The following is a 23,267-nucleotide window of genomic DNA, read 5'->3' as shown; positions in this document are numbered from 1 at the left end:
GAAGTCACATGTTGTGAGTTGCAAGGCTTTCTTCAACTCATGCACACTAATTCCCACAGCCATTCTCACCCATCCACCTCTAGTCCCCTTTCAGTAATATACTTTTTGCTAATAACATAGTCACTGACTATTTGGACCACATAATGCTCTTTAGGGCTGCAATGTTTATTTGGGAATATGGTGGCCTGCACTGTGAAATAGGCGAGCAAACCAGCTAACTTAACCCCTCACTGCTGCCACCAAGGGAACATCTTTATTTCTTGTCTGTGTCTCCTAGAACAGCCAGTTCCCATTAGACCCAGCTAACATGGTCAGTGATGGAAGTTGCAGTCCAACATATATGGACAGCACTGAGGGAAGGCTGTGAATTTTATATTATAGAGCTGACTGACTGACTTGCCTGAGGAGTAATGTATCACACACACACACACACACACACACACCAAGTTTACCCCTTTATCATCAAGCATGGTTTTTTTTCATCTGTTGGGTTAGGACCAACAATTGGGTTGTGTCCCAAGATGAGTTGCACCACGGGCAGAACCACCATTTTTATTCTGAGTGGTGGGCAGGGGGTGGGAGAAGTTGTTATCTTTGAAGGGAAGAGAATGAGGGGGGGGGAACAGAATGGGGAAGAGAGAGACACAGAAAAAAGCAGAGACAAAGACAGACATGTAATGTAAGGGTAAAAAAACTCACAAAAATAAAACGTATTTCATATTGTAGATAGTGGTTCTAGTTAGGTCCTGAGTAGATCTGAAAAAGTTGAAGAAATTTTTTTGCCATAAAGTGTATTGAATGGGACTGTAACTATGACCTTTCTTAGACTCATGGTACAAACAAGGCAGGGAGAGAATCATCTAAAAGTCACTGATCTGCCTTTGGCAGTTTTCATACAAGCATCACAGTTATTGCACTAGTGTTATAATTGTTTTTTGTGTCTTGAATGCTGCTTTTGATTCTCTGATTATTTAAATTGTATTGTATTATTGTACTTTAGCTATCTGTCAATAGCTGATCCAATTACGAAGAGCAAGATATTATTATTATTATTATTATTATTATTATTATGCCAGAGCATATTAGTGTGCCAGAAGAAAACCGCTAATTAAAATGTTACATCTCTTGTGAGCCCAAAGTACCACGCTCCCAGGAGCTCCCTGGTGCATCTCTGCATAATTCATAGCTCTGCCCTTGCTTCCTTCCAACCAGCCTCTCATGAGGGCATGTAATTCTGCCCTGACTCTGCATCAAATGACGATTGGGACATTTAATGGGGATGAGGAGCCACAATAGAATCACCTGCCCTCAGAGGAGGCACACCCAGAACAGTGTCTCACATGGGAACACAGAGGAGGTATCATCCTTCTTTCTGCTCACACTTGAAAAGACAACACTTGGGGATGGAGGAATGAAGATGTTTCTAATTTTAATTGGGGGGTGCTTCAGCAACAGATGTTTGGGAGACACCCCCCCGCCCCAGGTTTAATGGTTTTAAAAGTTTTTAGATGTTTAAATTATTTATTGTTTTATACTGTTAAAAATTATTTTATCTGCACACTGCCCTGAGATCTTAATGATACAGGGTGGGATACAAATGTTTTAAAATACATGAATGAATGAATGAATGAATGAATAAATACAGGTGTTACTTAGGTCTTGATTACATATATTAAACACCTCATAAAATGAATTATGTAGGCATCGTGTAGTACAATTAAAAACAACCGTAATACAATAAAACACCATTGATCAATAAAATCCAACACAGCATTGAAACCTCCAACATTCCATTCACACACACACACACACACACACACAGCCATGTGTATCGGCCAATCCAGGAGAACCCTTCATGAATCTGATGAAGTGGACTATAGTCCACAACAGCTTATGGCAGCCTTCCCCAACCAGGAACCCTCCAGGACTGCAACTGCCATCATCCCCAGACTCAGCCAAGCACCAGGGTAGCTGGGGATGGTGGGAATTGTAGTCCAATCCATCTGGAGGGTGCCAGGTTGGGGTAGGCTGACTTATGGCATAATCAGTGTCTTAAGGCACAATCCAATGCATGTTTAGACAGAAAAAAAAGTCTGGCTGGAGAATGCTGGGAGTTGTAGGGTTTTTTTTCTGTCTAAACATGCATTGGATTGCGCCTTTAGTCTTTTAGGGGCTACAAGTCTCTCCATTGTTCTTGCTGCAACCGCTGCCCCTCCAGAAACCAGCCTGGTATGGTTTCCATTCGAGATGAAAATGCGGTCACCATCCAAGGGGAGGCTGGGGGCTCCAGTGGGTTCAGCACCTTGGGTTCCTTAAGGAGGACAAAGGCGGGATATACATGTAATAAATAATGGCCTTATGGCAGGGGAGAGCTCTCTGGTGGTGCATATTACTTCACTTACCCCCGCTCCAGCCCCGTGGTGGGGACAAGGAGGCTGGAGGCTGCTGGGGCTTCCGCACCTTGGAGGGCTCCTTTAGAGCTCAGACTGGTTCGGACTGAAACCGAGAGCGGATCCGTTGCCCCACTGACATCGGAGCCACCAGCCTCCACTGCACTGTCGTCGCCTTGGTGAAAGCCCCATGAAAAAAACCTCATGACGCCCCCGGAGAAGCCGAGCTTCCCGAGGCTGGTTTGGCTGGGCGCGGAGCAGGGCGGCTGGCCGGCTCGCGAGGCCTCTCCTTGGGTGCGTCTTTGTAACGCCACGGCCCCCAGGGAGGAGCGCGCCGAGCCCGAGGAACGCGCGCCGCGAGGGCTCCCTCGGCGCCGGGCTAGCCAGCCCAGGCGAGCGCCGCGGCGCGCTCGGGACCTTTTCCCCAGCCCGGGAGCGAGGCGGGAGAGCTCGCAGAGCGGGCGATCGGGGGCTCCCTAGGGCGAAGGGCGACCCTCCTCGAAGCGACTCGCGGGCTCCACGTCTCGCCCACCGGGTGCCGCATCTCTGGCCTGGCCACGCCACGCCCCCGGGGAGCAGCAGCCGGAGCTGGCCCTGCACCAGCGGCGGCTGGCGGCCCGGCGGCGGTGGGGCGGTGCCTCCGCTCTGGGCTCCAGTCGGGACCAGTCAGCGCTCGAAAGGAGCTCTCCAAGGGGCGGAACCCATTTTGGGGCGACGGTTCAGCTCCTCGGACAGCTCCTTCCGAGTTCTGGCGGAAACCCAGAGCAGATGCGCGGCCCCGCTGACCTCGAAGCCGCCAGCCGCCACTGCCCCGCAGGCACTCCGGACGACCGGGAAGCAGCGCGCGTGCCCGCGGAATGCGGCTGCCCAGGGCTGAGCCTAGGCCAGGGCTGAGGGGCGGGCGGCGGGGACTTGGACAATTTTCTACGCCCTTCCTAAAGCAAGCGCCCCCGCCCCCCGCGATCCTGCGCCTCCCACTGTCTCTTCCCGGGCTCTCTAACGTTGTTCACCAGAGTCGCACGTTGCCCACAAGAGACACGCATTCTAAGGTGATGCCTGGCAGGACGCTCCTGGCGTGGCCTATTCCTCTCTCGTGACCGTGGCGCCTCCTAGTCCGTATGAATCAGTTACTGGTGAAGGAGCGTCCCCTCTTTCGAAGGCCGGATAGGGCCAAACAAGTCGGAGCTCATCGCAGCCGCTCTGGGTGGGACGGAGGAGTGGGTCACACACCAGAAGCTGCTTATTGGGATGTACAGTGTGAAAAGAGGGGGAAGTGGATTTGCATTATGGAAAGGTGTCAAGTAGTAGTAGTGAGGGACCTACAGTTATCTCTTCCGCCCCGCTGAACTTGGGCCTTGCGGGGGCAGCGGCAGGGGCCGCAAGATCGCATCTGCCCCCCCCGCCCCAGGAACGCCTCTGGGCGGCCCTGGTGTGGCCCCCTCGACGGCTGACGCTCCTCCATCCTGTGAAACTTCCCCGTTCCCATCGATTCTCTGGCCATTCCGTTCAGCTGGAGCTGCGCCGGCCGCTGAAGGGGAGAGCCCTGTACCAGACTGGCAAGGAACCATCGCCTTCGCTCGCGAGGGGCTGCAGGGGGTGCTCAGGCCGCCGGAGATGGGCTGGGCTGTCCGTTGGCTTTTGCGCAGGGCAGAAAAGGGGGGCTGCAGCCTAGGAAGGCGGTGGAAGGGGCAACACCTTTGACGCTTGTACGTTAAAAAATAAAAAGGAAAAATGAAGAAAGCAAACTTCAACTCCACCCCGCCCCCCGAACTAGAGAAGCCCCCCCCCCCATTCCTCCGCCTCTTGAACGCTACTGGTTCTTGCTAAAAGTTTAAGGCTGCAATCCTTTACTCGCTTGCCTGGGAGTACGTCCCATAGACGGCAGTGGGGCTTACTTCAGAGTAGACATGTATAGGGCAGCACTCAAAAGACAGATCATAGCTTTCCGTTCCTTTCTTTCAGACAGCGAAAAGTAAATAAAAATAAGAAAGCGCGGGTGGGGTGGATGATATCTGATATATGAGAGAGAGAGAGAGAGAGCGCGATGCCTTGCTTTCTCTTCCCAGCCGAGCGCTTGGGGGCTATGAAACTGGGGGAAGAGTGTTTTGCAGTCGACACATATTTTTTGAGCGATACTGTAGTGCTTTTAGAGCCGCTTCTCTGCGTGCCATTCTGCTGACATTGACAAAGAAGAAAGGATCGGCGCCAGTCAGCCAACGAGAAGCTCTTTGAAGACCCTCTGGTTTAATGACGAGTTAAGGCGGTGATTAATTCTGCAAGCCTATCTATCCGTACTTCCTAAGAGTAAGGCCCATGAAAACCAGCGCGGTTTACTTCTTCATACGTCACTTAGGGTTGCGCTGCACATCTCTCCCAATGGAAGAAGTGGGTCTAAAAACGTTCTTCCTCCCTCCCGAGGTCCTTTGCATTACTTCTAGCATCGCTTTACGTCGAGTAAATCCCTTTGCATCGTGTCTCCCTTTCCATACTAAAGCCACAGACCTGATTTGTTCACCTTTTCACCCGAAATTATGCTGACTTTTCGCCTGGTGTTTCGGGATGACGACCTGTCCAATTTCTAAATCTGGGACCCGGTGGAAGGAAGGAAGAAAGAAGGAAGATAACATATTTTTCGACACGATTCGGCCAAACTTAAACACGCTTCATGTCCCCATTGATTTCTGCCAACAGGTGCTCGAGGTTTTCGCACTACAATCAATGGGGACTAACTTCTTTACTTTGGATTGGGAGACGGTTATTTTAAAAATCCATCTTTTATTAATATTTTCTTAGTTCACTTTTCCGGTTTTATCGTTGTAGCCGGACCAGTCCAACCTGAAACATACTTTGAAGCTAGTATTTGTGTCGAGAGAAAGAAGGTTTTGACACAAGACTGAAGATATCTCAGTTTTCTCACTGGGGTGTATGTGTGTGTGTGTGTGTGTACGTGAGAAACGAGAAGTGAAATCTAGCCTGGACAGTTTGGGACAACTTTATAGAAGAAGACAGATGGGGTGTGTGTGTGTGTGTGTGTGTGTGTGGAATGGGCAACAGCGTTCATCGCTAAACAGGGAAAAGCACCTGTCGCTCCGATCCTATCTATTTATACTCAGAAGTAAGACCCGCTGAGTTCGCTGGGACGTTTCTTTCACCCATAACTCGGGGCCACCCGGTGAAATTGCTCGATCATCGGTAGGCTTACGTCCACTAGACAGACAAAGGGAAACATTCTTTCCCACAAAGCATATGGGATTTTCTCCCACCATATGTTACGGCCCCTGGAAGGCAGTGGAGGCTGGTGGCTCCGATTTCGGTGGGGCTGTGAATCCATTCTGGGTTTCAGTCAGATCCAGCCAGAACTCTAAAGGAAGTATCCAAGGTGCTGAACCTATTTGGGGGATAGGGCTCAGAACCTTGGATGGCTCCGTCTGAGTTCTGCCTGGTTCCGACTGAAATCCAGAATGGATGCACAGCCCCACCGAAATCGGAGCCACCAGCCTCCACTGCTGGAAGGCTTTAAGAGGGGCATTAGGGAAATGAATGGAAGCGACTAGCCATGCTAGCTAAAGGGAGCCTCCATGTTCAGCAGCAATATATCACTGCTGGGAAAAGAGAACAGGGGCTTCCTGCCCTGCTTCTGAACTTCCTGAGGGTCTGAGAGGCTGTTTTTGAAAACAGAACGCTTGACAGTCCTATGCACCGTTGCGCAGAAGCAAACCCAGGTGAGCTGAATGGGACTTACTCCCAGGTAAGTGTGTGTAGGATTGCAGCCTAAGGCAGCAGCTCTATGCACATCTACTTGGGAGTAAGCCAAGATATGAAATTCAAAGACGCTTGCTCCTTGGGAGGAAAGCTATGGCCAACCTAGACAGCATAGTAAGAAGCAGAGACATCACCTTGCCGACAAAGGTCCGTCTAATCAAAGCTGTGGTTTTCCCAGTAGTAATGTATGGCTGTGAGAGCTGGACTATAAGGAAGGCTGAGCGCCGAAGAATCGATGCTTTCGAACTGTGGTGCTGGAGAAGACTCTTACGAGTGCCCTGGACTGCAAGGAGGTCAAACCAGTCCACACTAAAGGAAATCAACCCTGAGTGCTCCTTGGAAGGACAGATACTGAAGCTGAAGCTCCAATATTTTGGCCACCTAATGCGAAGAGAAAACTCCCTGGAAAAGACCCTGATGCTGGGAAAGACTGAAGGCAAAAGGAGAAGGGGACGGCAGAGGATGAGATGGCTAGATAGCACCACCGATGCAATGAATATGAACTTGAGCACGCTCCGGGAGAGAGCGCAGGACAGGAAGGCCTGGCGTGCTATGGTCCATGGGGTCACGAAGAGTCGGACACGACTGAACGACTGAACAGCAACAAGCCAAGATAGTGGGACTCAATAGGTGCAGGAATTCGGCTGCATGAGTGCAGTTCTATGCATGCTTATTTACTTGGGAGTAAGTCCCATCCAACACATTAGGACTTACTCCCGAGTAAATGTTCATCGGATGGTGCTGCAAATGGACCTTTGGACAGATCCAGCAAGGCTCTTCTTATTAAGACTTACTTCCAAGTTACTTTGGAGTAAGTTAATTACTTATGAGGATGTACTCCCAAGTTACTTGGAGTGAGGTCCACTAAACTCAGGGTGGCTTACTAGCTACTTTGGTAAAAATGTGGGTAGTGCCCAGCTGCAGTCTTAAGCGAACTTACTGGTCAGTAAGCTTATTAGATTCATTGGAGCTCACCTCCGTGTTAAACATGTGCACAAGAAGCCTTATAAATGGTGCCTCAGTAGTATATCTAAGCATCTAATTCAAGGCACAATCTGGAACAGGGGCATAAAATGGACATCAAAGTTCCTGTAATATCTTGGCAGTTCTTTGAGGAATGTTAAGCTTTCTCGTGTTTTCTTTCCCGTGTGGAATAATTAATCCTGTTTTTTTCTCTTTCTTTCTTCGCAGGGATGGATGAAAAGGCAGATATCTGCCTTAGCAGAGGCTCATTAAGGGCAGCATGCCAAGTGCAGCTTGGCCCTGTCTCTGCAGCCCAACGCAGCCAAGCACATGCAGCCACTGAGCCCTGCTGGAGAGCTGGAAGAAGAGAAAGTCCAAAACTGTGTCAGTGGACAGCACCCAGGCAGGCAGTGGTTTGTTGTTTGTTTTGCACTACCACTTACGTTGATTAAGAGCAGTCTATCTGAGCACCGGAAACTTGAGATTTCAACAAGCGTCACAATTCCTAATTAGTTGATAGTATATAGAACTGGGAGCCTGCCCTGAGTTTAGAAAGTGTGACTAACTGCGGCACTGGGTAGCTTTACTGCCGCTTGTAGGCCGGCTCGGTTTCCGAGCTCACTAAAGCCAGGATCAGGTCACCCCTTTCCCTCCCAAGCGCCCCCTGGGCTTCTCCCTGAAGCTTCTCCTTTCATCCCAGCAGTCTCAGAGTCGCCTCCCTCGCCTTCCAAGGATCAAGTTATCGCCCGAGCAAAAATCCCGCCGAGATGTCTCCATCCGGATTCTAAACCGCTTCCCCTGGAACGACGAGACGGTTTCAAACGGAACTTTCTCCCGCAGTTTCACCAGATAAGAAGAAGGGCGGCTAATGGCGCTTGCTTGCAGGATTTCCCTCTTGATCCGTTCAAACCAGTCTGGACTCCGGCACTTGACTTCCTTCCCTGCCATCACAGCCCTGCGCTTCAGCCAGATCCGAAACCTCTTAGACACGAGGGTTTAATCGCACCGTCACCCAGAGATTTCCTTAGAAACACGCCTAATTTGTTGCAATAGACACTGGAATGTCCTTGCAAGAAAACCTCTTCAGAGCTTAGAATTGCACGATCCTGATTCTACTAATACTATATTTTTATACTAACTCTTGAGTAGGTTCCGCATTCCAAGGGACTTGCTGCTACTGAAGGAAAGGGATTGGCTGATCCATACGTGCATCTTAACCACTTGGGACTGGCTCACGTATGGGCTGATCTCTCTACACTTGATGACCGGCAAGCTAAATGTGTGAAGTGACTCCACTGGAAAGAGTTGTGTCTGATCTTATCCGAAAGCTCTCCCTGAAGGTGTTAGATCTATGCACAGTGGAGGCTGGTGGCTCCAATTTCGGTGGGGGTTAAAACCCATTCTGGGTTTCAGGCAGAACCATTCAGATCTCTAAATGTGCTATCCAAGGTGCTGAATCCCACCCCAAAATAGGTTCGGCACCTTGGATAGCTCCTTTAGAGTTCTGGCGGGTTCTGACTGAAACCCAGAATGGATTTTAACACCCACCGAAATTAGAGCCACCAGCCTCCACTGTCTATGGAGGCACACTCACACATGCAAATCGTCAAGTGATGAACACTAGCATGTGAGAATGAGCCATCACAGACTGAGCTCTCATATCATCACCCTACGCCATATCGGTTGTTTGGCATAATTGGCTGCCTGCCAGTCATCAATTATGCAGGTTTCAAGGGATGTGTGCAGCGTGAATGTGTGTGTTGTTGTTGTTGTTCAGTCGTTAAGTCGTGTCCGACTCTTCGTGACCCATGGACCATAGCATGCCAGGCCTTCCTGTCCTCTGCTCTCTCCCAGAGCGTGCTCAAATTCATATCTATTGCATCGGTGATGCTATCTAGCCATCTCATCCTCTGCCGTCCCCTTCTCCTTTTGCCTTCAGTCTTTCCCAGCATCAGGGTCTTTTCCAGAGAGTTTTCTCTTCGCATTAGGTGGCCAAAATATTTGAGCTTCAGCTTCAGTATCTGTCCTTCCAATGAGCAGTCAGGGTTGATTTCCTTTAGGATGGACTGATTAGACCTCCTTGCAGTACAGGGGACTCGTAAGCGTCTTCTCCAGCACCACAGTTCGAAAGCATCGATGATTCTTCAGTGCTCAGCCTTCCTTACAGTCCAGCTCTCACAGCCATACGTTGCTACTGGGAACCGTAGCTTTGATTACACGGACCTTTGTCGGCAAGGTGATGTCTCTGCTTCTTACTATGCTGTCTAGGTGTGCCATAGCTTTCCTCCCAAGGAGCAAGCGTCTTTGAATTTCATGGCTACATTCACCGTCTGCAACGATCTTGGAGCCCAAGAAAATAACATCTGTCTCTGCTTCCATTTCTTCCCCTTCCATATGCCAGGAAGTGATGGGGCCAGATGCCATGATCTTAGTTTTTTTAATGTTGAGGTTCAAACCAGCTTTTGCACTCTCCTCTTTCACCCTCAACAAGAGGCTCTTTAGATCCTCTTTGCTTTCTGCCATTAGGGTGGTATCGTCTGCATATCTGAGGTTGTTGATAATTCTCCCGGCAATCTTAATTCCGACCTGTGATTCATTCAACCCGGCGTTTCTCATGAAGTACTCTGCATATAAGTTAAATAAGCAGGGCAACAATATACAGCCTTGTCTCCTTTCCCAGTTTTGAACCAGTCAGTTGTTCCATGTCTGGTTCTTACTGTAGCTTCTTGACCCTCGTACAGGTTTCTCAGGAGACAAGTAAGGTGGTCTGGTACTCCCATCTCTTTCAGAATTTGCCAGAGTTGTGATCCACACAATCAAAGGCTTTAGCATAGTCAATGAAGCAGAAATAGACGCTTTTCTGGAATTCTCTTGCTTTCTCCATGATCCAGCAAATGTTGGCGATTTGATCTCTAGTTCCTCTGCCTCTTCGAAACCCAGCTTGTACTTCCAGTAGTTCTCGGTTCACATACTGCTGAAGCCTATCTTGCAGGATTTTGAGCATCACCTTGCTGGCATGTGAAATGAGCGCAATGAGCTCATTTGTGTGTGTGTGTGTGTGTGTGTGAACCGGCCCTAAACTGGAAATAACCGAGACTCGCTTCCAAGTAAGCGTGCACAGGCCCGTGCACAGGCCGAACGTGTCAGGAACCCTGCCGCGTTTCTGCAGACCGCAGTCCATCTACAATCCAGTTGAGCAGAAGAGCTCGAATCTCAACCATCTGGGCACAAGTTTGGTTTCTCCTTCAATAGAGTGGCAACCCTAAGATAGAACTGATTTCATATTTCATAATATACTGACAGTGCAGGATGGTTGTAAGGTTTAGTGGGCTTTTGTTATCATGTGAAACGCTTTGAGAGCTTAGGAAAAGCTTTTCACATTGCATCCATATATAGGTGGGGCAGAGAAGCAGCTGACCTCTTTTCCCTTTGTGTCAGGCCATATTCCTCAGAAGCACCTATTATTATTATTATTATTATTATTGTGTGTGTGTTTTAAAAAAGAAATTAGATCAAATGCTATTAAAATAACTTGATTTTTTTAAAAAAACTTTTTGGCAATTTAATCTCAAATATCTTTGAGACAATGCCTTTCAGGTTTGCTAAGAGTTTTGCCCTCACTGGAATCTCTTTGCAGTCACCCCTCCACTCCCCCCCACCCCCACTGCAATTCTCTAGTAATATTTTAAGTTACAGGCCAATCCTAAATATTGTTACTCAGAAGTAAATGCGGTTAAAGCACAGGACTTCCAGGTATGTCCATGCACACTTACCTGGGAAGAGTAGCCCCACACAGCGGGACTTTCTTCTGAATAAACAAGTATAGGATTGCACTATGCTTTCCAGCTCAACTCTGAGTATAGTTACTCAGAAGTAAGGACCTCTCATTTCAGTGGAACTTACTAGCAATTAAATGTGTACAGGATTATAACCGGACTGACCTTAGGCATGCTTACTAGGAATTAAGCCTTATTGAAGCCTTCCCTCAACCTAGTGCCCTCCAGATGTTTTGGACTTCGACTCCCATCACCCCCAGACAGCATGGCCAGTGGCCAGGAATCCTGGGAGTTGTAGTCCAAAACATCTGGGGGGCACCAGGTTGGGGAAGGTGGCTGCCGTTCTGCATTCAGTTAACTTTACTCACAGGTAAGTGGGCATAGAATTGCAGCCATGGATGCCTGGCTGTGTTTACTCAGAAGGAAGTTCCACTGAATTGAATGGGACTTACTCCCCAGTAAGTGTGTTTCAGAGAGGATCGCATTACTGAGACGCTGAATAATAGGGCGTGCGTTCCCGACCTCGACTCAGAGGGCCACCGGTGCAAAATGCGAAGACAAGGCCGAAGGAACCTCCTGGGACCAGAAGCAGAAAACCACCCTTGGTTCCAGCCACCCTTCCAGCCCATTTCAGAGAACCTCCCAGGCCCACTGGGGAAAAAACGCCCCTGCGATCGAGAAGACCAGCGAGGCCAGTCGCGGCATGTCTTTACCTCGAAAACCGAGATCCTGAGCCTCCCACAACTCTTATTTTAGAATCCCACCAACAATTAACAGTGCGACCCCATCCACGTCTGCTTAGAAGTAAGCTCCACTGAGCTCAGTAGGACTTGCTTCCACCCAGGTGTGTGCGCGTATGCTATAGAATCACAGCCTAGGGAAAAACCCTAAGAGTGCCCTATTGCTGGTTCTACCAAAGGAAGAGACGTTCCAGGAAGGGCACGATCCAGGCACGGTGGCGGCCCGAACGCAACCATCCTCGCTCAAGTAAGCCGCATTGATTTCCATGACCCTGTCTTCCCAGTAAGCATCTTTGAGCGTGCATTGTTAAATCTCAGTGATTCCAGTGGCAGAGAGTCGGTCCAGCCAGCTTTCTCCTGATGGGATTTTAAAAGTTCCTAACTTTGGCTGGATCCTACCCTCACACACACGCGCGCGCGCGCGCTCCCCTTAGATGGCTTTATAAAGCCGCCCAGAGAATGAACGAGTTATGGTGGGGCGACAGCAAGTGCCACCCCTCCAGCTACCCCAAACTTTCCCCTCCAGACCTTATCGAGACATAATGGATTGCTCCTTCGTGGCTGCTGGTAAAACGCACGTCGGGAAAAGTTGATACTCAGCTAAATTAGATGCGAACTCCACTCAGGGCCAAGGGGCAAAGCGCTCCTCTAATAACTAAGTATTCAAATAACAACAAGGATCCGCCTCGAAAGGGGAAAGCGTCTACGAAGGCGTTTTTCATCTCCCTCATTTATTACTGGTAATAGGCGCACGCAAGACAGCCCTCCTGGGTGACCACGCGGGATACGCGGTTTTCAAAAGGCAGGAGAAAGATGGAAAGTGGCAATAGGGCAGCGGGAAAGTGAACCTCAGAGAGTCCAGAGGGGGAAAGAACCCGCCGCTCAGGAGAAAGCTATCCTAAAAGCACGGAGAGAGGGGGACGAGCGCGTATCGTTTCATCGCGCAGACGTGCATACAAGCACAGAGCGACTCCCGGAAAGAAACCGAGCAGCAACCTTCGAAACAGACAAAATGTCCCATTTACAGCTAAATGCTCCGGATAGGTCTTCCTCGGAGTCAAATTAGGAGCGATCCCTTTGTCATACAGACTGTATTATGTTCCCTCTTGGAAATGCATGACAGCAATGTTCTTTCTTTTTTTTTGAAGCCATACAAAAATTATGCAAATCGACCCAAAAGCAAGGGCTCGCCTTTTGAAATGGTAATGCTCTATTCATTAGGCACTTATTGGAAAACTAGCCGCTCTTCCTCCCTCCCTCCCCCGCCCCCCCCAATCCCCCGTCTCTCTTTTTGTGTGTATGGAAAGCAACAGTGTATATTCGCAGGAAAGGCAAAAAGTATTGGGGAAAGAAAAGAAAAAAAGTGGTGGATCTAACCTTTGCTATTTTACTTCGGGATTCTTATTTTATTGTATTTTATTTATTAATACATCCACGCCAGAGGCAATCCTGACTGCACCTAAAACTCTCCTGCAGAACTTGAACGGTGAGCGCAAGAATCCGGATTGTAGGCAGGCACATGCTTGGGAAGTAAAGCCCACAGAAATCAATGGGGCTTATTTTCTAAGTGATGGACCTCTGGTCTGCCTGGCTAGGGGGAGGACAAAGACAACAGATTTCCTCATTTGACCCTAATGTAGGGAAAGAAGAAAAAGCAAACATAGGTTGTGAAGCTTTCCACTGAGTCAAGGGGAGAAGTCTCAACTTTGGCTGGAAGGAGCCCGGAGATGTGGAGTGTTTCTAATAATAACATTCAGTGGTATAATAAAAGGAGAAAAAAAAAAAGAGGCTGACTCCATTATAGCCTATTTCCCATTAGAAAATTGCCTGTTATTATTGTTATATTGTTGTTGTTGTTATTATTGAGCGAGAAATCAGTTCGCGCCCTTAACACGTATTTCTTCGGGTCTCCCGTATTCGGAAGAAGCGCCTCTCTCAATTTTCAACCAGAAAATAAAAAGGGAATCGAGGGAAGACACGTTTCGTCGCTCGTCCAATTTCGACTGGGAGGGCAAGGTATCTCGGAGGGCTTGATGACGTTCTGATTAATTTTGCAGTCCCAAATTGCCCGCTGCTTCGAGAATAAGGAGAATATTGAAGCACGGACGGGGGCGCGTGTTGTATGAGGGCTCTGCAGTCCGTAGTAAGCTGGCATTTGGAGCCTCAGCCCGAAGCACTTTTATCTGCGGGGAAGTCCCCCGTGATTTCAAATCACTTGCGGCAGCTACAGTTGTAGGAGGGAATAATCAGCAGCGGGCGAGATGACCCCCACATTCTGGGATCCCCACGATTCATGAATTGCTGTTCTAGCTTAAACAGAAACGCATGCTGCGCTAGGCTTTTACGCGTACCGGGATGCAGGTTGCTGACAGAGGAGAGGAGGCTTCCAAGCTGCAACCGCGGGAACCTCGAATTCCACCTCCGCCTCCTACCCTTCCTTCCCCTGAATGTGATGATCTCCGTCCCGCCTTGGCGCACCCGCGACCCCATCCGCCGGAGGGTGGTGGTATTTTCGCTTTAAAACGGATTCGGCTGCAAAATTTGATCCACTTCTTCAAGCCATTTCCTTGAGTCCTGTAAGAGCTAAACTTCCACTGGCAAACCGGACGAAAGTGCACACATGTGGTTGATCTGCGCAGAGGCATTCCATCCAGATGCTCACGTTTTCCCTACTACCCGGAATCATTAAGGGATGTTAGCGTTGCTACTTGACATCTCCACTACGCCAATCCTGAGAGAAGGTGGCCTTGGAACGAGAGCTCCAGTGTAAATCAGCCTAAGTACGGAGCAAGGCCTTAAGGCATATAGGACCTTTGCCTATAGAGTCCGACCGGGGTGTGGATAGCAGCGGCACAGGAAAATCGGAGCATATGGAAGGAAGGGGGAGCAACGAATTCACGTCCCCTCCGCCCACCGGATCCGGACCGAGCTCTGCACCCAAAGGCGATTTGCCGAGGCGCGAAGGTGTGCGTGAAAGTAATCCCATCATCCCACGCACCCCCCCTTCCCCGATTGGGATCTAAGAAATGCGTAGGGAGAAAGGTGTCAGAGCAACAATTTAATATACCATTAAAACTTCTGCTAATGGCAGATGATATATAAATGAATGGCAGCACCCTTCTCCTCTCCACTGGAAGGAAAAGGGGCTGCTACCTGCACGTTTCTTTTACTCCCACTGGTCCTTTGCCCCAGCAAAATCAAGTACATTGGAGCCCCGCTTTCCCGTCTCAGACTGAGCTTCCGCGGCGTTTGCTTGTACTTTCTATAAGCGCTTTTCCAACCCGATCTTAAATACCGTCGCCCTGCATTCTAAGCGGACATGCGGCCCGAATTTACGCCCGATTAATTTGGAGCCGGCCCGGCCAAAGGCGGCGGACGTGGGAGCGCGCAATACATTCGGGACTTCTTTCCGAGGAAACACGCCCGCTTCGGGCGGCGGGCACTCGGGGCATGGCAGCCTGCCCAGCGCTTCCCCGCCCGGCCCGGCCCGGCCCGGCGCGGCGCGGCGCGCGCTCCCTCAGCAGAGAGCCCCGCTGAACGCGCGGAGCTCTGGCGTGTTTCTCCCGGGCGCAGGAGGACGGCAACCTTCCCCCCTCACAGGGGACGCGGAAGTCCCAGCCGGCCTGCGGAGGCGCCCACCCGGGGCGGGCTGGGCTGGGCTGGCCCGGCGTGGGGAGGCGCGTCACGTCGGCGGCCGGCGCGCCAGCCGCGTGCCCCGCGGAGCGCCCTACCCCGGGGGCGGCCGGCCTTCTCTCCCCTTCCCGGCGCCCTCTGCCTCCCCGGCGGGCAGCGCCGTGGCTACGTGACGCTATATAACCGCCGCGGCTGGCGGAGGAGAGGGGAGAGCCGGAGGGGCGGAGAGGCGGCGCGGACGCGCTCCGCGGCTCGCCGCCCGGCCGGCTCCCTCAGCGGCAGCCGAGGCGCGGCGCCGCTGGGCCTCCGGCCCCGCGCGCACTCCCCCGCCCCCGCCTTCAGGCGCCGGAGGGGCGGGGCTCGCTGGCCCCCTCCTTGGGCTTTCCGAGAGGCCCGCCCCCGTCCTTCCTTCTCCCCGCGGCTCCGTCTGGGAAGAAGCCGGGCGAGGGGCGTGCCCTCGCCCATATGCAGATGAGCTGCCGTGACGGACAGCCCGCCTCGCCAATGTCCCTCCGAATCTCCTTTCCGCCCCAGCTCCTCGCCTCACAGACTCCTATGCCTGCTCCAAAATCCAAGACTAGTCGCAGGCGCTGTGGGGGGAAAGCTCGCCTCGCCTCGCCTCGCCTCAGCGGCGGGCTGCGAGCGGAGGGAGGGAGGGAGGAAGGAAGGAAGGAAGGAGAGAAGGAGGGAGGGCGAGCCGGGGCCAGCTGCGGCTGGTCGCCCGGAGCTGCAGCCCGGCCGAGGCTGGGTTGGCCGCCCGCTCCCGTTGCTTTCGGCCTCTTCCCTGCCGGGGCTTGAGGAGACGCCGCCGCCGCCGCTTCCCGCGCGCTCCTCCTGCCCAGATGCCCTCCCCCTCCTCCTGCAGCAGGGGGTGACTTCTGCGTGGGAAAGCAGAGCGGGCGAGAGCGCGCGCGCGCGCCCAGGAGGAGCCGGCGCTGTCCCTCAGCCTCGCGCCCCGCTCGCCTTTTGGCTCGCGCTCCTCCCGCCTATGGAGCGGACGCTGTGAGCTCCTCAGCGGCTGGAGCGCCCGGCGGCGGCGGCGGCGGCGGCGGCGGCGGGGAGAGCGGCGGCGGCGCCCGCAGCTGAAGCGCCCGCCGTCGTCGTCGTCCTCCTCTCAGAGCGGCGGTTCCGTCCAGGCCCCGCTTCCGCTCCTGCTGCCCGCCCGCCCGCCGGCCGGCCGGCCGGCCAGCCAGCCATGTCTTACCCCCAGGGCTACCTCTACCAGCCCCCGGGCTCGCTGGCGCTCTACTCCTGCCCGGCTTACGGGGCGTCGGCGCTGGCGGCGCCCAGGAGCGAGGAGCTGGCCAGGTCGTCTTCGGGCTCGGCGTTCAGCCCTTACCCCGGATCCGCGGCGTTCACCGCCCAAGCGGCGGCCACCGGCTTCAGCAGCCCGCTGCAGTACTCCACAGACCCGGCCACGGGATTCCCCTCCTACATGGTGGGTAACTGGCGAGCGACGCGCCCGGGCGCCAGCCTTCAGCATCAGCCTCCTCCTCCTCCATCTTCTTCATCCTCCTCCTCCGCCACCGCTCCCCCTCTCGTACCTCCGAGGCTGCCTGGGCTAGGCTGGGGGGTCGTGCGGATACAACCCGCCCAGCCCTGGGCAACCCGCGTGAAGCACACAAACTGCACTGAGGCTCGCGGAGGGCAGCTGCTTTCCTTCCAGCCACCCTTTTTCTCGCCCTCTCTTTCATCCTTTCGCTTTCATTACGCGGTTGCCCCGTCTTTCCTTCTTTATGCCTCCTCATTATCTCCCCCTTTCTCTCTCTCCTCCCCCCTTTTCTGTCTTTTCTTCTTTCTTTTTATCTTGTTTATTTCTCCCCCCCTCCGCTTTCTGCCCTCTTTATTCTTTCCTTCCCTCTTCCCTTTAATTTTCTGACTTCCATATTTTTCTTGCCCACTTTTTTTTCTTATAGCCCTCTTCTTGTTTCCCTTATTTCGCTTTTATCTCTTACTGTATTTCTGCTGGTTTAAAGGAGTCCAAGCCGAAGTTCGATTCAAGGGGTGTGTGTGTGTGTGTGGGGGGGGGTCTAGTGGTGATCCTGATGGGGCTCTTAGTTTCATAGAAGCAGCTTCGGACGAATTTTCACCGATTCCTTCAGTGCGTGTTGGTGTTGGCGGTGGTGTGTATTTTGTAGCCATTGCAAACCGATGAAGGATTGAAGATAGCAGAGCCAATTGGTCCTGGGAAAGTGGGGCAAAGGGTTCGTTTTGTTTCACTACACAAGAGATATCAGATCGAGCGCCTTTGGCTGGAGTATTTTCCCCCACCCTCGCCGCCTCCTTTTCTCTCAGGCTGGCGATCTTTATTTAGGATAATGGGAGCCGATCTCAAACGTTCCTCTGTTTGACTTTCTCGTGGCAGAAGAAAAGCAGCCGCAACTTGCCAAGTCTTATTGTTCGCAGGCTATTTAAGAACGTTAGGTAAATTTGAAGCGCCTTGTAGCTTCGTTTCCTGGACCGGCCCTGAAAGTTATCAAGTTCCTCAACTAATTCCACCCCCCCACACACACACACACACATACACACAACCTCATATTATGCAGACCTTAAATCAGCGCAATTTAAACGTTTAAAGGGTGAATTAAAATGCTAATTATATCGCATTTGACCAATTCGAAACGGTGCATATCTTCTGGTTTGCAAATTGGATTTGCAATGCATTAGTGAAGTGAATTGCTAAGTGGGGGGCTTTGTTGTCTCTCTCCCCTACCCCATAACAAGAGAGGAAATATCGTTCCAACCTTGTGCGGTGGAGGAGGAGAGGAAAAGTAGAAAGATATTAGGAAACTACCTGTAGGGCGTTGGACGAAAAAATGAAAATGTCTGTATAAATTGAAACGAGTCTATGAAAACGTCAGCATTTTCCAGTAGGGGAGAAGGGAAGGTGATTCCAATGCCCCCTGGGTACCTTTTTGAGAAATAATACAGGCGTGCTGGGCTTGTCAATAATGTAATGTATTCTCTGCTGCTAGAATAACACTTTATTAGCGGGTAATCTCTATACTGTAATGACCGGTCTTGTTCCGCCGGCTTCGGCTTCTCACCTCCCGGCTTTTGTGCTCGGCAGGGCTCTCCTTACGACGCCCACACGGCCGGCATGAGCGGGGCCATCGGCTACCATCCCTACGGCAGCCCAGCCTACCCCTACCAGCTGAACGACCCGGCTTACCGGAAGAACGCCACGCGAGACGCCACGGCCACCCTCAAGGCCTGGCTGCAGGAGCACCGCAAGAACCCCTACCCGACCAAGGGCGAGAAGATCATGCTGGCCATCATCACCAAGATGACCCTCACGCAGGTCTCCACCTGGTTCGCCAACGCCCGGCGGCGGCTCAAGAAGGAGAACAAGATGACCTGGGCGCCCCGGAACAAGAGCGAGGACGAGGACGAGGACTTGGACGGGGGCGGCGGCGGCGGGGCCCGGGCCACGGAGGAGGCGCCGTCGGGCAAAGCGCGCGACGGCAACGAGACGTCGGCGGAGGACGAAGGTGAGAGCGGAACAGGCTGGCTTCGCGGGCAGGGAGCGCAGCGGGCCCGGAAGCCTCCGGGCCGCCTGACCCTGTGCGTGCTGGCCTCGGAGTGCAGTGGGGCTTGCGCCTAGGTAAGTCCGCGCGTGGGGCGGCCGGGCCCTCCCCGCCGGCCGGCATCGCAGGCTCCGCTAAGTGGGGGGTCGGCCTGCTCCGTCCGCGGGGACTCCGCGGCCTCCGTGGCTGCTCCTGACAGCACAGCGGAGGAGCGCGCTCCATGCGCCGCGCCCCCCCCCCCCGGTTGGCCTGGCGTGTTCTTCCGTGGGAGCCCTTGGCGCTGGAAGGGCCAGGTGAACCGCAGTAGAGCGACCTGCTGATTTCGAGTGCGCGGACACGATAATAATAGCAATGACGCTCTTGAAAGCTTTCGAAGAGCTTCAGGGCCATTTTCTCCGAAATTCTTACAACAGCCCCGGAAAGGGGCCCAGGATTATCCTTCAAGGATGTGGAGAGGGGGCCGAGAGAGGCCGCTTCCCGAGCTTGTGCCGGAGCCAGACCTGAACCGTGGGGCCCACCTCCCATCGAGGTCAGACGCAGGCAAAAGCCCGGCGGAATGGCAGCGCGCGCGACCGCCGAGGGCGGCGAGGGGGGGGGGCAGGGGTGCGCGCGTGCGTCGGAATGTTAATCGGGGATCAAAGGCCTCCGGTTCCCCGCGTTTCCTTTTGGGGAGGGGGCGGTGGCTGCTCTCCCGCTGCCGGGTTTCCTTGACGGCTGCCCTGGTTTTCTGCTGCAGGGATCAGCTTGCAGGTGGACTCCCTCACTGACCACTCCTGCTCGGCCGAGTCGGACGGCGAGAAGGCCCCTCGCAGGGCCGGGGAGCCGCTCTGCGAGTCCGGCTCGGAATGCAAAGACAAGTACGAGGAGATCGACGACGACGACGACGACGTCGACGAGGACGAGGACGAGGACGACGAGGCGGGCAGAGGCCTCCCCGCGAAGCCCGTCACCTCTTCCCCGCTCACCGGGGTGGAAGCCCCTCTCCTGGGCCATCCCCATGGGGAGGACTCGGCCAGGAACGCCAGCAAAGCCGCTTTGGACGCCCGGATCCCGCCGTCGGTGGCGTCGCAGAGCACGCAGGCCACCAAGCCCAAGCTCTGGTCGCTGGCAGAAATCGCCACCTCGGACCTTAAGCACCCCCACCCCCATCACCACCCCCACTTGGGCCAGAGCTGCCCGCCTTCGGCCCCGCCGTCTTCCACCCCGCACAACGCTGCCTACTCGCCCTCTTCGCTTCTGGGGAGGCATATTTATTACACGTCGCCTTTTTATAGCAATTACACAAACTATGGGAACTTCAACGCCCTCCAGGGCCAGGGCATCCTGCGGTACAACTCGGCCACCGTGGCCTCTAGCGAGGGACTGAGTCAGACTGTCATCAGTAGCGGCAGCGGCAGCTCAGCGCACAAGCAGGGCGCGGAGACCTCTTTGAAAACCATGGCCAGCCACTTAGAACAGCATTACAAGCCCTCCAGCTCAGACTCCAAGAAAGGTAAATATTGCTCCCTTGCCGGTTTTTCTTCCAAGAGAGGAATTTAACTATCTATGTGAGAGGGGCAGCGGGCAAACACCCGATCTGATCTGTCATCCCATAAAATAGTTGTGGGGAGCGAGGGTGGAAGGAAGGGAATGTTCGAGAGACTTCAATCCTGTGATTTGGAGCTATGAAACCGTGTTCTATTTCATTTGAAACTGCAATCCAGTGTGCAGTTCAGCTGCTTGAAATCAGGTAGACCTCAATGTTGTTCTTCATTTGCATTTTTAAAAGCAGTTCCAGTGCCTGAATGATTGCAGCCCAGCCCAGGGCTGTGATCTTAACCAGGCCTCTGCTAGGAGAAGATGTCGCTAAAGACAATGGGATTAACCTCCCAATAATTGTGGTTAGGAAAGGGATGTAAACAAATACTTCTAAAATATGTTTTAATTACATGAATTAATTAAAAATGTATTAAAAAACAAACAAACAAAATAACCCAGCATCTAAGTCTTTAAAACTTCAGCTAAAGGGCATACTGAAACTATTTAAAAGAGTTTAATCATTCTTTCTGTTGCTGTTCAGAGGGGAGAGATATACAGTATATGATTTTGCTGTTTGTATACATACATATCATATTCCCAAAGAAGAACAGTTTCAATGGTTGGAGGAAAAATAACAACAACAACAAAAAAAAAGTGGAGCAAACAATCCAGACAGCTTGTTCCTAAGTAAACTTAGCAGTAGATCTCAATGGGATAATTGGGACTTAGAGCATGTGCATGCGTACTAAGAAGCAAATCCCATTGTGTTCAATGGGACTTACTCCCAAGAAAGTGTTATAGGAACACATTGTTTTAAAGTGCAGTGAAGATTGCAACTTCAGTTGCCTGCCTGCCTCACCCAGATGTTTACGATTGTTCTAAGAAATTATTAGAACCCATTCTATTTTTTTTAGGAAACAAAAATAATTACGAATGCTGGTCCAAAAATGTCCATCCCCTGCCTCCCAAATCCTCTGTCAGCTGAGAAATCCTAAACTCAGAGACAGGCCTTCCAAGGACTGGGCTCCTGGTTTTGTGTACAAGAGGGAGCAAGGCTGTGCCCAGAGTGTATAATCTAGTTAGCCAGCTGTGTCCTGTGACTAACTGACGCTTTTATTTTGACAGACCCCACTGAAGTGTGCACAGTAGGAGTACAACCATACCTATAGAAGTGCAATCACACCGCAGCCAGGCAAGTAAGTGAGACCAGTTTCTTCCTTCTTTTTTCTTTATTCTGTTACACACTTAGGAGGATCATTTGGCATTACCTCCTGAGATGTATTGCCCAGCCTGTAAATTTGCTTAATGTTAATTTCTTGCTCCATTACCAAAGAACATGATTACAAAGAAAAGCCTATTGCATTTCCATCCTTTTTTTGTTTTTTGAGGAATTAGTTCAGTTGTTTCACACACCATTCCCAATGACTTTTTAAAAATCCTATATTTTAAAGGAATATTTAAATTTCAATACTTACCTATGTTTTCCAAGTTGTTATTTGCAAATTAAGGACACAATCCAGTAGGAAATTCTCCTGCATTAGACATGGATTGTGGGGGGACTCATGTTCTCTTTGGAATCCAGCCAGAATTCATCTCATTGTCATTTCATTCTCTACTATTTGAAATGTATATTAACGTACCAAATAAAAGATATGAGAATGTAGTTGCTCTCATTCAGTTCAGTGTAGGCATGCAGAAGAACATCCTGCTTGCTTGTACCTTAACACACCTATCCTGAAATTCTAAAAACTGTGCATTAAAAAATAAGAACTTAATTTATTTGGGATGCTCATATACATTTCAAACAGCAGAGAGGGGACAATGAGACAAATCCTGGCTGAGTTCCAGAGACTGTCTGCATGAATTATCTCTGTTTCCCCATGTATTTCCAGATAGTTGCTACAGTTAGGAATAAAGAAAATCTTGTGACCAAGTATTTCTCACTCCCTCAAAAAATAATAACATCAAAACCCAACTCTAATCCTTCTATGCCAAAGGAGAATAAGCATTTTAGCTTGCCGTCAATTTTTAACACTCCGCATGTAACAGAAAGATTGTGGATGATCTGGTGTTTTCCTTGGTCCACAGGTAGGTGTCACAATTGCTTTGAGAAAAGTCAACAAGCCATCATCTCTCTCCCCAAGCTAATCTATCTATATCTATATCTCTAACAAAACTCTAAATCCGGATCACATCTTGTGCCACTGTATAAAAGAAGACCACAGAGCACTATTAAATCTACAGACTCTCTCTAATTATTAAAGCAGAATTTTGTTGGACATTATGTGAGTTTGCTGGTATAGTCTAGTTTTCCCCAATGTATGTGTGACTAAAAAAGAAATGAAAAAAAGCAAATCTGTTTTTTCTCAGGATAACTGGAATTGATCACTTCATTGCCACGGTATACATATATATCTATATATATCTATACTCTGTAGGTGTGATAGGATTTATTGTACAAACTCTTTGTAAAAGATGCAAACAGTAGGGATTAATGAAAGAAACCTGACTGAAGAACTTGAGTACTTACAAAGTGGAAACAAATTTGATATTTATTTTTGTAATGATATAAGAGCTTCTAGTAATTTATGCAAGTTGTATTGCAATGGAATCCCACGTCTTTTGTAAATAAGTTATGCCTGGTTTTTATTTGAGACATTGATGGTTATACAATCCCTCGTTGTTTAACGAGAATTCTTTACTAATTTATATCTTTAATTGTAAATAAAAACAGATTAGTCTACAACAAGATGGTGGCTTTTTTATTCATTTTCTCATATATATATATATATATATATATATATCACAGTGACAGTAGCTTAAGGTAATTTATTCAGGCTGCAATCCTATACCCACTTACCTGTGAGTAAGCCCAATTGAACTCTGTGAGACTTACTTCTGAGTAGACATATCTAGGATTGTGTTATCAGTCTTTAGAATATATTTAGCAGTGTGGCT

At 50.9% G+C, this 23,267-nt stretch overlaps 1 protein-coding gene across 2 annotated transcripts; it reads left to right on the top strand.

Annotated features, from left to right (window-relative positions):
* The first annotated feature begins 15,471 nt into the window (after positions 1–15,471).
* Positions 15,472–23,062, top strand: IRX2 (iroquois homeobox 2). 2 transcript variants are annotated; one of them, XM_084850667.1, is made up of 5 exons: positions 15,472–16,702; positions 18,335–18,755; positions 19,528–20,283; positions 21,435–21,501; positions 22,398–23,053. In XM_084850667.1, the coding sequence occupies exons 1-4, from the start codon at positions 16,460–16,462 to the stop codon at positions 21,476–21,478; spliced, it is 1,464 nt and encodes a 487-aa protein (XP_084706793.1). In that variant the 5' UTR covers positions 15,472–16,459; the 3' UTR covers positions 21,479–21,501; positions 22,398–23,053. The 2 variants fall into 2 exon arrangements, with proteins under 2 accessions (XP_084706793.1, XP_084706792.1); XM_084850666.1 differs by having other exon boundaries at positions 15,840–16,702; positions 21,435–21,505; positions 22,398–23,062.
* Positions 23,063–23,267: the final 205 nt, after the last annotated feature.

The sequence above is a fragment of the Heloderma suspectum genome, chromosome 4 (assembly GCF_057233095.1).
Source record: "Heloderma suspectum isolate Gila_16-S chromosome 4, 16-S_ref, whole genome shotgun sequence".
NCBI classification, from domain to species: domain Eukaryota; kingdom Metazoa; phylum Chordata; class Lepidosauria; order Squamata; family Helodermatidae; genus Heloderma; species Heloderma suspectum.
This window is presented reverse-complemented; position numbering and strand designations above follow the sequence as displayed.

Coding starts and splice junctions, on each gene's coding strand:
- IRX2 (XM_084850666.1), top strand. CDS start 16,460: ATGTCTTACCCCCAGGGCTACCTCTACCAGCCCCCGGGCTCGCTGGCG. Junction 18,756..19,527: donor GACGTCGGCGGAGGACGAAG/GTGAGAGCGGAA, acceptor TTTCTGCTGCAG/GGATCAGCTTGCAGGTGGAC. Junction 20,284..21,434: donor CAGCTCAGACTCCAAGAAAG/GTAAATATTGCT, acceptor TTATTTTGACAG/ACCCCACTGAAGTGTGCACA.